Source organism: Tenrec ecaudatus, chromosome 1, assembly GCF_050624435.1.
Source record: "Tenrec ecaudatus isolate mTenEca1 chromosome 1, mTenEca1.hap1, whole genome shotgun sequence".
NCBI lineage: Eukaryota > Metazoa > Chordata > Mammalia > Afrosoricida > Tenrecidae > Tenrec > Tenrec ecaudatus.
The window spans coordinates 253,716,937-253,732,353 of NC_134530.1; the positions used below are offsets into that span (position 1 = coordinate 253,716,937).

At 44.5% G+C, this 15,417-nt stretch overlaps 1 protein-coding gene across 2 annotated transcripts in view; it reads right to left on the bottom strand.

Moving 5' to 3' along the window:
- The window catches only part of SMYD3 (SET and MYND domain containing 3), a 769,033-nt gene that overhangs the window by 110,116 nt on the left and 643,500 nt on the right, over positions 1-15,417 (bottom strand). For both annotated transcript variants that reach the window (XM_075540594.1, XM_075540595.1), the window contains 2 exons: positions 11,073-11,160; positions 1,485-1,659 (listed from right to left, as the gene is read on the bottom strand). In XM_075540594.1, the coding sequence (XP_075396709.1) occupies positions 1,485-1,659; positions 11,073-11,160 (263 nt within the window). The remainder of the gene's footprint in view (positions 1-1,484; positions 1,660-11,072; positions 11,161-15,417) is intronic.

Genomic DNA, 15,417 nt, shown 5'->3' on the forward strand with positions numbered 1-15,417 from the left:
TCTCCTTACAACACCGACGTTCACAGAATGAAGCCTTATCTCTTTGTATTCAATTCAAATTTCCTGAGAACCCACAAGATTCATCATACGGAATAGACATTTTACTGATCATGGGAAAGTCTGCAGTCCAAGCCCTCAAGGCAACCCCTTCAAAGTTAGATTAAAGCTGACTCACAGTCTAGATGCCAAAGCTGTTCACCCACAAGGCAGTGCAGAAACCACCTACAGAAGTTCTGGAAACACCCTTGGGGTCACCGTGGTGCCATGGCTGGCTTGTGAATCTGTGCCATTCACTTGGCTTCCAGGGCCTTTGCCACTGTCTGGTTCCTCTGTGCCTCTGGGCCAGGTCTGGCTTCCTTACCAAGTGCCTCACTTTTGGTTTCCTATTTTTGTCTGATCAATCAGACTCTGGATTCCCTTCTGCTCTTGTCATGTTGTCCCTGGTGCCGGCTCCGCCCAGCTGTATCCTGAGGCTCTTACTCAAGTGGGAACAGGTAATAACCTGGGCTCTGGTTTCTTCATTCACATAAAGCCACCCTTCTGCCTGTTCTCCCATGTTGCACTGGGCTGGATCTGGATTCGCCTTCTGCTTAACCTCTTGAGGTCAGCATCATGCTGGTGTGGTCTACAGAATGGTGCGCCTGCTCTCCAGGGACATATCTATAATGTGGGCATGGGCACGCACATGCACACACACACCCCACATGCACACTTTCAGGGCACCTCTCTAGCAGTGAATTTGTTCTGTGGGGGCAGATTGAGCTTGTTCAACTCAGTGTATGGCATGTAGGTCTCTGTACTCCTTCCCACGAACTGACATCAGTCTCCACTTCCAAACTTATGTTCGTAGCCCATTGCCAATCAGGGTCTCAGGACTGAACTCTCAGCCTTAGGCTTCAACACAGCCCTCCTCCATTCCCCAGTTCCTGGCTTACAAGAACATCTAAGGACAAAGCCCCCATTGGTCTGGAGGACCTGAGGCCAGTGAAGAAACTATTCATTCCCAGAAACTCCTTGTCTGAAGAAATGAGAGGTGCCCAAGTGTCTGGCTCATAAGGTGGCTTATAAGGGCAAAGGGCTCATTGGAAAGCAGCCAGGGAATCAGAAAGCACTGACTCATGGTAGGTTGCCCCACATCTGCCCATGCCCACCGAGAACAGCAGAGGCCAATGGCACAGGCTCCTGAGGTCTGGGCCCTGTGCTCCCCTCCTAGCTCCCACCCTGCATCACTGCCAGCCGCACGGCATTGTAATCATCCGCTCCACACCGAGACAGCACCTCATTAGTCTCAGCACACGCCTAGTGCTCGGCGCGCAGAAGGAACTTTACAAATGATGAATGACTGCATAAATGAACCAACAAAGCAAGGTTTGGTTTTACCTGCCAATTGAGAAGCAGCCGGTAACACTCGACATGACGTAGTAAGCAACGCGACTTCTTGACGGCATTCTTCACCTTGACCCGATCCTTCTCCCAGAACTTACCTGTACGGCTCCATGGTCCGGATGCCATAGCCCAGCGCCTCCTCCCACAGGCCAAGGTGGATGCAAGCGTCCAGGGCGCAGTCGAGCACCTTCAGCTGGTAGATGTTGATGTCGGGGAGCCGCGCCGAGTTGCTGCTTACAATTGACTGGCATGCTGCCAGGACCTGTTCCCACTCTGATTAACCTCAGTTAAGGAGTCATTGTCTTCATCAAGAAAAACACAAGCACGAAGGAGAGTCTCTCAAAGGCTGAGGAGCTCCCAGGCACAGTGGGGTGGGGGTGCGGGAAGCACCATTATCTGCACAGATGAGCTTCCGGAAAACACATTTGAGGAACAAAAGCACGTAAGTGGCATCTCGGCTAAGGCAATTCTGTTGACACCAACAACGCATCTTCTAAGTGGGCCTGCACATTGGGGGATTCCATTCTCCAAAGACCCTTCTTTGTTCAAACTTAGCCATGAAGTAAATGCAGCTGTGTATTAAACTGGATGAAAGATGAAATTCACTCAGTCAGAAAGTACGGAATCTGCTAACTTATTTCAAACCTGATATGAAATTGAAGTTTTAGAGAGATTCCTTTATAAAAAGGAGGAGCTCATGCTTGTGCCATTGGGATCTTAGGCATGAATTGAATCTTGTGTGTAATATACACACAAACAACACACATGCAATGGGAGAGGCAATGCGAAGACATCCGTGTTTGCTGAGTCTCATGCCTACAGTTTTAAAGCAAGAGTGATCCAAACCTACGCTTAATCAAAGGTTAAAATATTCTTCTTTTAACCACCCCCCCCCCACACACAAAGAATATGGTTTATGCAGATCAACTGAACACAGGGAAATGGTGTTTCAAAAAGAGCCAAAAGAAAACCTCCTATCCACTTCTTGGCAACACTGCATTTCTGATGAACACGAGTCAGTGACTTAATCTTACGGGCCCTCAGGGATGCCCCGCATTTTATACCTGACACTCATGGTTCTCTTCAGCGGTTCTCAACCTGTAGGTCGTGACCCCTTTGGGTGGTCAGATGACCCTTTCACATATGTCATCAGATTCATAACAGTAGCAAAATTATAGTTATGAAGTAGCAACGAAAATTATTTTATGGTTGGGGGCTAGGGTCACCACAATATGAGGAACTGTATTAAAGGGTCATGGCATGAGGAAAGTTGAGAACCACTGTCTTAGAGGCAGGGGACTAGGGTTATGGGAAGGGTAAGCTCCCCATTTCCCCCAACTTCCCCTGTATGCTAGTTTGGGTTGACTAGAGAAATAAATATAGGGAGACTCATGTGTATAGGAAAGAGCCTCATATACAAGGGAAATTGAAAAGTTCATATGTCTGATACCAATCTATAAAGTCCTCTTCAGACTCCGGAAACACATGTAATGACGCTGAATGCAGGAGGATTACAGGCCAGTGGGTGGGAAGTCTTGTGGATCCAGTAGCATTGTAAGCATCTCAGCGCTGGCAGGGGTCTCCATGTGACTTCTCCAGCTCCAGGCTGTGGTTGCCATCAGCTCCAGGGAGTGAGCCGAAAGAGAAAGTGTCTCCTGTCTCCAAGGAGGAATACCAGAGGTTCCCAGGATCCTCAGGAGAAGACCCACAGAGAGGCCTCATTGACTATGACCTCATTGACAGACTAGACTCCACCCCTTCACTCTTAATCCTCTCAAATTGACAGTCGATTACATAACTGCTATGCCCTTTAGTAATTATTAATCCAGTTACAGTCTGTATAGATTTACCTTTCCTCAATTACCTATACAAAAAATCATACCGAGCCAACAGAAAGCAAGAAAGCAAACAAACAAACAAAAAACCAACAACAATGGCAAAGCCCAGGAAAACCTCACTAGAAAAGAAAGAAGAAAACATTAAAAACTGAAAACTTTAAAATGAATCAAAAAGGAAACCATATTGTAAAGTGTTACATTTTAACCTAACTATATCTGCTATAAATTACTTTTCAATGGTCTCTATCTGATAACAAGGCTATTCTCATCCCTAGACTATGGTCAGAGGTGATTCAACACTTTTAAAGGCATCTGGAACAGCAGACTCACCCAATGCAATTGTTCGATCTTTTTACTGCTGCTTCCATGAGCATTGATTGTGGATCCAATTAAGATGAAATCCTTGACAGCTTCAATCTTTTGTCTGTTTATCATGGTGCTATCCATTGATCCAATTACAAGGAGTTTGGTTTCTTTACATTGAGTTGTAATCTATAGAAGGCTGCAATCTTCAATCTTCATCAGCAAGTAATTCATGTCCTCCTCACTTTCAGCGAGCACAATTGTGTTGTTTGCATATCAAAGATTAACCCAGATGCTGTGTTCTTCAGATACCCAGGATTCTCTAATTATGTGCTGAGTGTACAGATTGAATAAGTATAGTCAGATGACACAACCTGGATGCACATCTTTTCAGATGTTAAACCATGTAGTATTCTCTTGTTCTGTTCACACAATGGACTCTTGATCCATATACAGCTTCCTCATAAGCTCGATCAAGTGTTTTGGAATTCCCATTCTTCTGAAAATGCTCCATAGTTTGTTACGATCCACACAGTTGAATGCCTTTGCACAGTCAATGAACCACAAGGAAACCTCTTTCTGGTAGTCTCTGCTTTGAGCCAAGATCCATCTGGCATCAGCAATGTTATCTCTTGTTACACATCCTCTTCTGAATCCAGTTTGAACCTCTGGCAGTTCCCTGTCAAAGTACTGTTGCCTTTATATCTGAAGATCTTCAGCAAAATTTATCTTGCATGTGATGCCAATAATATTAAATAGTTTGTGCATACTGCTGGGTCACCTTAATTTGGAATGAGTTACAAATGTGGACTCTTCCAGTCAGTTGGCCAAGTATCTATCTTATAAATTTCTTGGCATAGATGAGGGAGGTGCATCCAGTGTTTCATCAGCTTGTTGAAATATTTCATTGTGTATTCCATCAATTCCTGGCATCTTGTTTTTGGTAATGCTTTCAATGCATCTTGACCTTCTTCCTTCAGCACCATTGGTTCTTGCTGATATGCTACCTCTTGAAATGGTTGTATGTCACCTACTTCTTTTTGGTACAGTGACTCTGTGTACTCTTTCTATCTTCTTTTGATGCTTCATACATCATTCAAAATTTTACCCACAAAATCTTCCAATATTGTAACTTGAGGCTTGACTTTTTTCTTTAGTTCTCTTTTTTCCTTCTTTAGTTCTTTCAGTTTAAGATGTAAGAGTGGGTTCTTCCTCTTTAGTTTAATAATTGTAGAACACCATTTACTGGGTGCCCTCAAAGCAAGACCTACCAACCAACGTCCAACAATCACCAATTCCATAACCTCCGGGAGAGCAGTGATCTCTTCTCACACCAGGCAGCTCCAACCTCCGGTCCAAGGGAGTATGTCATGTCCTTAAATCTGCTATAGGTAAGTTTGAGGTAAAGTCCAGTTTAATTAGTGGGATTTCCACATCCAATCTTTCTGGCTTGGCCAATGAAGGATGTTGAGCTCCTAGAAAAGACAGAGTCTAAAATCCCCGTGGTCTATAGCACATGGCCTGGGTCACCTAGGGCTGAATGGAACCTAGGTCAAAAGTGACCAATCAGGAACAGAATACAACCCTTTGGGTTCTACGTAAGTATTGTTAAGTGTGTTTTTTTTTTTTCCGATAGAAGGTTGGTCCAGGTGGTTTACCCACGAAGAGAAATGTCTGAGATATACATGCCCCTTCCCTGTCTTGACTTGAATTTCCAGTAGGGTTTGCTTATCATTCTCATAGGAGTTTCTGTTGATTTGGGATAACCTTAGCATAGTGTGGTATGCTCTCTTCTTTAAGAGACTTTCGCATGAGTAGGCTTAAGGAACATTGTAATCAAACTCCTGCCATCTCGCACTCCTCTCCACTCCTACACGGAACCCAGTTTCTCATCTGACCCTTCATCCCCCGACCTCTTCTTCATCCATGGCCTGATCTAGTGGCACCACCTAGACAGACAACCTGCGATAGAGTGTAACACTCTTCTCTCCCTGCCCCTGGAAAAACCGACATCACGCAGCGTCCAGACCTCTAGGGTACAGTTTCCCAAACCTCAGTGAACATAGCTCATCACTGAGTCTGTGAATCAAACCAACTGAGTAAGTGAAGAATAATATATCTTTATTAATCCTCACAGGAGATGTGTTTCCTGTCAGCAGAGGGGCAGAATACCTCACCCAAAGGCATGACTTCCTTGGTGAGAATTTCGAGCATCATACACCTGTAAGGGCCCTTTATATCCCATTTCCTATACATTGCACCCAGGGTACTGTACTGTGGTGGGTGACATGTGGCTACGAAGCGGGGAGCTCTGTGGCCACTATTCCAAACTATTTCAGGGTCACCCGTGGTGGGTGGGTCTCAGCAGAACTTCCAGACTCTGGCAGATTAGGAAGAAAGGCCAGAGACCTACTTCTAAAATCAGCCAAACCCACCCCCCAAAAAAAACCATATTGTTGAGAACAAGGGGGATCAGAGCAGAGACCCAAAACCCATCTGTAGACAATGTGACATCCCTTCACAGAAGGGTCACAAGAAAGGAATGAGTCAACCTGGGTGCAGTATAGCACTGATGAAACACACAATATTCCTCTGGTTCCTTGAGGCTTCTCACCTCCCACTATCATGCCCTCGGTCCTGCCTTTCACTGCAGGCTAGACCAGAGCATGTGCACAGGTACAGATAAGAGCTCACGACACACAGAATCCAGCTCAGATAAACCCCTAGGCACAGAACTGGGAGTGGTGATATCAAGAGGGGAAGGGGAAGGTGGGGGAAGGAGGGGAGGAAGGGGGGACTGAATGCAATGATAGACACTTACCCCACCCCAGGGGGTACGAACCACAGAAACATGGGTGAAAGGAGACAGCGGTCAATGTAAGATATGAAAATAATAATAATAATTCATCATTTCTCAAGGGGTCATGAGTGTGGGAGGTGGGGAGGAAGGGAAAAAAAGAGGAGCTGATGCCAAGTACTCAAGTAGAAAGTAAATGTTTAGAAAAGGATGATGGCAACACATCTGCAAATGTGCTTTACAACACGCATGTACAGATTGTTCTACAAGCTGTAAGAGCTCCCCATAAGATGATCTTTAAAAGTAATAAATAAAAATCAGCCAGTGCAAACCTTATGGCTCACAATAAAATAGTTGTCCAACGCAGTGCAAGGGGATGAGCTCAATAGGTTGGGAGGGACTCAAAAAACACATTGGCCACACAGCAAAGTCAAGCACGCAACAATGATAACGGAGGCGCAGGTACCAGCAGCATTGTGTTCTGCTGTATAGGCCACCGGGACTCTTGGATCAACTTGATGGCAACAAAGAACTTGTATTAACCGTGTACTTTTAATATGAGTCCTGTCTCTAGGAAGTTGACGGTGAACCTGAAAACTATGTAGTTATTGAAGATCGGTAAGCTGGTCATTTTTCTTTTGCAGGCGTCTACCATGTATGAGTAGTTAGCTGTCTTCCAGAAGCTAAATGCATGCTCCAAAGACTGAGGGGGCACATTTCAGATACTGGCCGGATTGGTAGCAGGCTGCTCAGCTAACCTGTATGGCTTTGGGCTTCAGAATCAGAGATCTGACAAACTGGCAGGAGGAATGGCTGGCTCTTCTGCAAAGCCACACCTGTTGGCAGCAAGCCTGTGTGCCTTACTTTAACATTGTGCTGTTTGACCTTCCCTGCTATTCGCCTTGCCATGTGGAGATGCCCCAGCTCCCTTTGAAGAGCCTGAGGGGACAAGCCTTGGAGTCAAAAGCAGATGTGACGCTCCGCGGCCACTCACAGGAACACATCCACTTTATCCCCAGCCAGCTGGAGGGGACTGCAGGCCAACTTCCCACCCTCACACTGGCAACTCGCTCCTGGCAAACAAGGTAAACCCTTTCCTGTAAAACACCCCAGTGAGCAAAAAAATTGATTAATTTTACTAAGAGGCTTTTCCCCAAAGCTGATGTCGGCAGTTATTTGCTGAGAGATTTAGTCACTGGCGTTTGCTTGCCGTGGACTCCGAGTCGGTCCGTTCCGGTGGGGGCTTGAGCCCTGGGCCTGGGCAGAGACTAGGGTACCTAAGGATAGGGCAGAGGTACTCTGTTCCCCCTCCCTGAATTACGGACTTTCAAATGGCCGTGAAAGGATTAGGGGAAGAGAGAAAGGGAGCAAATTAAATGCCCATGAGAAGGAATCGATTCTGTGAGGCTCAAAGGCTGCTAGGTTGGTGGCCTTTCCACACTGAATTGTATTACTCTTCTGTGGAAAATGCTTGCCCAGGACACGTTTCCCTATACAGCCTCATCTCCCATGCAGGCCCTGGAGGCCTCCCCTACTGAACTCCTGGTCTGATTTCTCCACACCCTGCTGCTCATATTTCACATTCTAGGCTCCGCCACAGTCCTTTTCTCTATGGCTCTGTCCCTCATTTGGTTGGCCCAGTGAACTACTGATCCGCCTTGACATGACTAAAATTTCCCTCCTCTGTGAAACCATCTCTAACCTCCTGAAGGCGGTGATCTTTCCTTTGATGCCACTACAATAGAGATCTTGACCAAAAGACATATTGACTGGCTTATCAACCCTGCTATGTGTGAGAGCTGGGCATAGAGGTCTCTGCCATCATAATCAGTAGATCCCCAGTGGCTGGAAAGGTCCCAGGCCAGAAAGTCAGTTTTCAGTAAAACTGATTGAGTGTGGCAGTTCCATGATCTGTCAACTTGCGAAGGGGTGGAGTCTAGTCTGTCAATCAGGTCATAGCCAATGAGACCTCTGTGAGGGCATGGCCTTCTCTAGAGGATTCTGGGAACTCCTGTGTTATCCATGGAGGTAGGACGAACAATTCTGATGAAAAGCCTGATGGAGCCAGAGCCGTGGAGCTGGAGGAGCCATGAGCCACGTGGAGACCCACTCCAGTGCTTAGCTGCTTCTACCATTGAGATGCTTTCACTGCCACTGGATCCACAAGGCTTTCCATCCACTGGCCTGTGATCTCCCTGCATTTGGTGTCATTGCATGTGTTGTATGAGTCTGAAGAGGGACTTATAGATTGGTATTGGACATATGGGCTAATATTGCACTTATGGACTTGATCTGGACTGGGCTGGGGTGTTTTCCTAATATATAATTACTCTTTGATATAAAGTTCTCTATTACACACATATGATTATCTATGAATTTGTTTCTCTAGTCAACCTGGACTAACACATTTAGATGGAACTGCAGCTGTGTCATCCACAGACCCTAATTCAGTTGCTTAGGACCATGCAAAACAAGGATGCTGTTCATTAGCATAAAAATCTATAGCCCCATGAACATTGCCCTCTTGCTTCAAGAGTCTACTTCTTGCTGAGTCTGATCCTGCTTCCAGGATCTCCATCCAATCCTAGGAGACCTAGTGGCAGAATGGTTATATTTGGGTTGCTAACTGTATTGTCAGCAGTTTGAAACCACCAGCCAGCTCTATGGGAGAAAGATGGGGCTTTCTACTCCCATAAAAAGTTACGGTCTCGGAAACTCACAGTGGCAGTTCTAGCCTGTCTTGGAGGGTCACTATGAGTCTGCATCGACTTGCTGGCAGTTGAGGTTTTGGTTATTTTTCCCATCCTGTCTGAAGAAAGGCTTTCTCATTCCCCTTTGATCCTGGTCCATTCCTCAAAGTCTATTTGAATTTTTCTGCATCCCTCTTAATATGTTCTCCCTCAAACGGAATAGAACATTTTTGTATAGATCAATAGTTTCACCTCTCAACCTGTATTCCATATTTCTATTAATGAAGCTCCAAATCACAGTAGTCTTTGTAAGGAGACCATATCATACTCAAATAGTATTATATTTTTCTTTTTATGTGAACTCCAAAATCAGTTCACATGTTCTATGGCTAATTTTTGTGCATATTTATGCAGTTCAACTTTTTGACTCAAATTGAAGATTTGAAAAATATCCTTTCAGCTGAAGCAGCACTCAAACTTACTAAAATCTTTGGAGAACTTGATCTGCTCATGCCCCCTCTGCTTTCCTTCTCCTCTGCACACCACCGGAAATTAGGGAAGCCCGTGCTCTAGGGGCACTGGGACTTGGCATCAACCCGATGGCAGCGAGAGAGGAGGTAGGGGCTGTCTGCCTTCGGCGAGGCACTGAATCAAAGTGGAAGGGGGCTGAGATGAGAACAGAGTCCTCTAGGGTGACAGTGATCCAAGTAGCATAATTTTCTTCAGCATAACTACTCAACTGTTCAGCAAGACATTTGATCATGCTAGCATTTAGCAAATGTTTATGGAATATTTAGGGAAAATGGAGTACTGGTGCCATAGGGGTTACACATTGGCCTCGAAGCCACAGGTTTGCAGTTCGAAACCCCCAGCTGCTCCCAGGCAGAAAGACTGGCCTTTCTATTCCCATAAATTGTTACAGTTTCAGAAACCCTCAGAGGCGGTTCTACCCTGTCCAAAGGGTCCCTAAAAGTTGGCATTGACTTGATGGGCAGTGAGTGAGTGAGTGAGTGAGTGTGTGTGTGTGTGTGTGCTGGGGGTGGGGGTGGGGTGGGGATAGGTCTGAAATCTCAATACAAACTTTACCCAAAAGAGGCGTATGGTTCAACATGAATCTATGAATTCATTTGCTATTGGAGAATCCACATATCATCTCAATGGCCTCAGCTTTCTTTTCCATCCCAATAGTAACTCATTCTAGATTCCTTACCAGGATTGCTAACAAACCCACTGGGATATTTCACTCATTAAAAACAGAAACATTTACATAACTACTTCTCCTGTTCATTATGTTATTTAAAGGACCTTGTCTATAAGTTAGAAACCACATCTGTAGCTTTTCTTATAATTCACTAAAGACTAATGTTTTCTAATCATTTTCAGTGACGTTGATCTCTTTCTTCTCCTTGTAATTTCCCTTCACCACATTCCTGCTCACATGATCTGGGGTGACGTCCCTCCCAGTCCAAGCCCTATTTCTCGGGAACTCAGAATCCCTTTCACAAAATGTAACAGCAGTGGAACCTGACAAGATGCCCTCCATCATTAACAGTCTCTCCTTACTCTGAACTTTGACCCATCATGGTTCTCATTGATGACACCACATTTTTAATTTTTGTGCAGTGATCCCTAGGCTATTGTAGTTCAGAATGACTTAACATGAAGTTTCTGGATCTGAAGGTCAATGAATCATAATATACTCTGATGACATAAAGATTCTAAACGATTCTTTCCTAGAAACTAAAGTATTTAAGGAAGAAGGAAATCCAGGACTCTGCTGTCATCTATATATGAAGAGACTAATATGTATTGTCCTAGTATTGCTGAACCACAAGTTATCTAATGGTGGTGAAGTATGGATGCTGATATTGTTAAACACCTCTGTAGCCATTACCAAAATGATTGACTAGGGTCAGGGATAGAGTTTGTGAGTATTAAACAGATTGAAGATCATTGGTTCTTGGAGAGAACCGATGGGAGTTGGCCTCATTATTACCAGGTTCAAAGCAACACGCAACAATCCCAACAGCTCAACTTCATCCGTGGGTAAAAGGATACTCCACTGTGCCTTCAGTTCTTCAATTTTTTTCAAGGACTCTTGAACTTCCTTCCACACTTCTTCATCGCCAGTTAGCATGTCAGCATCCTTTTGGGGCCCACATGAAAAGACAGAACCGACAAATAATTCAATTTAAGCAGGAGCAAAGGATATCAATAGATGTTTCCCTGAAGAAGACATACAAATGGTCAAAAGCACATGGACAGATACACATCTTCATTAATATCCCCCACATGTAAGTAAAACCCCAATGAGCTACAGCTTCACACCCGCTGGGATGGCGGCTAGTGCAGCCAGGGTGCAGAGAACCCGGGACCTCGGGCAGGGGCTTTGAGCAACAGTCTGGCGGTGCCGTAAAAGGCTACAATCAGCACTCAGTGCACCCAACAACTTCACTCCTACGTACATCCCCCAGAGAAATCACAACATGGCCACACTAAAACTGCTCAGAAATCTTCCTGGCATTACTCATAATAGCCCAAATCAGAATCTTGTACACCCATCAACTGAGGAACAGATGAAATGTGGTGTGCACATACAATGCGATATTACTTTCTAAGAAAAGGAGGAAGTACAGTGATCATTAGGGTTGGGGTCAACTTGGCTGGGCCAAGATTCTCTTCGTTTGGCAGTGGGGACCTAACCTGTGAGAGGATCTAATATAATGTCAAGAGCTCCATCATGGAATTTGCTAGGAACAGCAAAAGAGTTGTAAGAGGGTTAGAGGGGAGGGCATCCTACTTTCTCAGGCCAAAGCCCTACTGCAATGGAAAGAAAATTTCCCTAGGGGTGTGGCCTACTCCCATTTAAGCAGACTCTATGGGAAGACTTTTTCTATTTTTGCTTGTAGGGATCCTGTATCTGGCCTATAAACTTGTTATAGTGCCTGCAATTGGGGAAACTGTTAACCTTGGATTCATTCGATTTCACAGTCATGACCTGGACTTACTGCTTGGTCTATCTTCCTGCTTCTTGGTTCACCAACCTCAGAAACTACATAAGTCAGGAAAATCCATGAGCCTGACTTGCTGACCTTAGATTCATCCACCTCTCCCTCCACCAGCTTATGGTCTGACTGCTTTCTGGTTCCTCTTCCTGTTTCCTGGTTTGTCAGTTCTGGGAGCTACATGAGTCAGGAAAAGCCTCCACCTTAACATCCAATCCAATGACTTGAAGCAAATTGGACTTAACCACTTCTGTGTGAGCCACTTATACATCTATATATCTATATATATATCTATATATATCTATATATATCTATCTCTCTCTCTCTCAGCTGCCACTCACCCAAGTTAGGATACATAACTTTGTCCTCATATATATATCACTGGCTTTGCTTCCCTAGAGAGCCCAGAGTAAAATAAGTACTGATACATGCTACAATGTTGATGCAAATGGAAAACATGATGCTAAGTGACAAAACTGGGCAGTGACTGCTAATGGATGGGAGGTTTCTTTTTGGAATAATGAAAATGTTCTAAAACTGACTGTAATGCTAGCTTTTCAACTTGGTGGATATATTGAAATGATTGAATTGTGCCCTTTATTGCACATGAGTAATATATCAAATAAACTATTACACAAAAAATATGAGGATAGAATTATTTTTAAGAGATCTACAGATAATACTTGAGTACATATGGAACTGAATCAAAATTAGGCTAGGTAAAACAAATAGCACCGTTATAACTACATACCCGCGAACCAGTTATAAAAAACAGGAGTATGGTTCCCATTTACTAAATGTCTACTGCCCTGTTTAGTAAGTAGGCCCTTACTTACTTATACTGTCTATTTGCCACTCTATCATAGTCAATATTTGGTGAACAGTGACTATAAACCATGGACCCAGCATAGCACAAAGGGTTTTATTAATATTGTTACATTTTTAATTTACAATAACTCTCTGAGATCTATGTGGGCCTCTCTAACCCCAGTAGGCTAATATGGGTGAGGAGTGGGAGTAACGCATACTGGGTCAGGCAGTACGAGGGTACACTGTCTAAAGAGAATTTAAAACCAACAAAATGTTGCTATGATTTTTTTTCGTCACCATACAACAAGAATTTTAAACAATGTCAGTGGTGAAATACTCTTTTCTTCCAGGTCAGGGGCTCTCACCACCTTGCTCTCTGACACACTACTAATCACATCCCATTTGTAGATGACAAAACTGAGACTCAAGGAGATTAAGTGACGTGCCCAAATTCACTAGCTTGGAACCAAGTTTAAACACAGGTGGGCTTGATACCAAACAATTAAGATTCCTGTTAGTATATATTCTGCTTCTCACACACATCCCTGTAGTCTCTTTAGCATGCTCACTACGGTCCTGGCTCTTTGAAGCGGTATTGTCCAGTAGGATAGATCGTAGCCACATGCGAGGAGCCCTGGTGGGGTACTGGGTTATGTGCTGGGCTGCTACCCACAAGGACAGCAGTTCAAAACCACCAGCTGCTCCATTTTGTTCCACATTTTTCTCCCATCCTAACCAGGACCTTCTAATGCGATCCTTTTCCGAGCAGTGGGTAACGGCAGACGGGCATTATCTAGAACTTCTGGATACTGATGACAGCGAGGCCCATTAGTCCCTGGGATACCTTGTTTCATCTGTCTCTTGATTTTCATTATTGTTGCCTCCTGGCAGGAAGGTGGGTGGGGGAGAGAGAGACCAATGGTTGCTCTGTGACAGCCCCTCCAGAGCTCTATAGACTCCAGCTGCCACTCACCCAAGTTAGGATACATAACTTTGTCCTCATGAATTAAGTTATGCAAAGAGATGTGAGGTCCCCCATAACCATGGTCCTGATCTCCTGGACCAGTGACTCCTTTCTTCAAGGAGTTTGGTTATGTTTAAGAAATGTTCATAACTTTGAGAAGGTAGGCTTTCACCAATGACACACATCTCCCTAGAGACTCACATGTTCCTGAGGAGGCTTATAGAATGAACACTGAGAACTGCAAAGTCAGCCGAGGTGGCTGATGGGTGTTCTTGGGCAGGAAAATAGAGGATAGCAGGCACTGAAACCATAGAAAAGAGATCCCCAAAGGAAGAAGCAGCAGTAGGTGTGTACAGATAACGTGTAGTGTGCGTTTCTCTGTGTAACAGAGCTTAGGATTTGTATGCATATATATTGCATTGTGTATATATGTAAAATTTTAAAAAAACATTGCCACTGAGTGAATTTCAAATCGTAGCAATCCTATGGCAACGAGCTGCCCCACGGGGCTTCCTATGCTGCAAGCTTCAGAGAAGTAGACGCCACAACTTTAGTTAGTGGAGTGGCTAGTGGGTTTGCACTACTAATCTTTCAGTTCAGCATGACCACAATACTACCAGGGATCCTCGAGTGTAATGTAATAGGATGGTTTACAAAATTACACCATGAGCACACTCTACTTCTTTCATGAAGTCTTATGAAGTTCTAAAAATAAGTCCCTAGTTTTCCAGACACAAACCCCCAGACTCACTTCCTTTGAGTTGATTCCTACTCACAGTAACCCTACAGGGCAGTAGCCTTGGTTGCAGACAACCTCGTCCTTCTCTCAGGAGTGGCTGTTGGGTTTGAGCCACCGACCTTGCTGCCAGCAGCTCAAGGATGAGCTCCCTGAGCCAAGGCTCCCACTAGACCCGGAAGAGGAGGGAAAAGCAGTAAATACCAGTCTCCCTTCAAACACCTGTTTTAAACCCAAGCTCGTCTTCCTAAAGCCTTAATTCTACGACCTCATTCTCCTGCTCCGAAATCTGCAGCAACTCCCCACTGCTTCCCAGAAAACGTCTACATGTTAGAATGAAATATTACTGTGTAGTTGAAGACTTGCCACAGAGACCCTGTGGGACAGAACAGAACTGCCCTATAGAATTTCCAAGGCTGTAAATCTTTATGGAAGCAGACTGCCACATCTTCCGCCTGCAGAACAGCTGGTGGGTAGAAGCTGCCTACCTTTCCATTAGAGGAAAGCGCTTAATCACTGTATCACCAGGGCTCCTTGGCAAACATGGCCCTTCGTAGGCAAATGTCTCAATTTTATATTTTACGGCTACCAGTGCAAATCCTAGGCTCTAGGAAAAAAAGGTCTTGTTAGTCTATAGGATAGGTAGAATAATGGACCCCCAATGATGTCCACATCCTAATCCTCAGGAACTGTGAATTTGGCTAAAAGGAATTCAGATGCGGGTGGAATTAAGATTGCTAATAAACTGACTTTAAACTAGAGAGATTATTTCAGATTGCCAATGTAATCCTTTTGAAGCCCAGTGTAATCACAATGGTCTATAAAAGTAGGAGAGGGAAGTGGAAGAAAAGGTCAGGGTAGTTCCAGGGAAGAAGAACTCAACCTCTT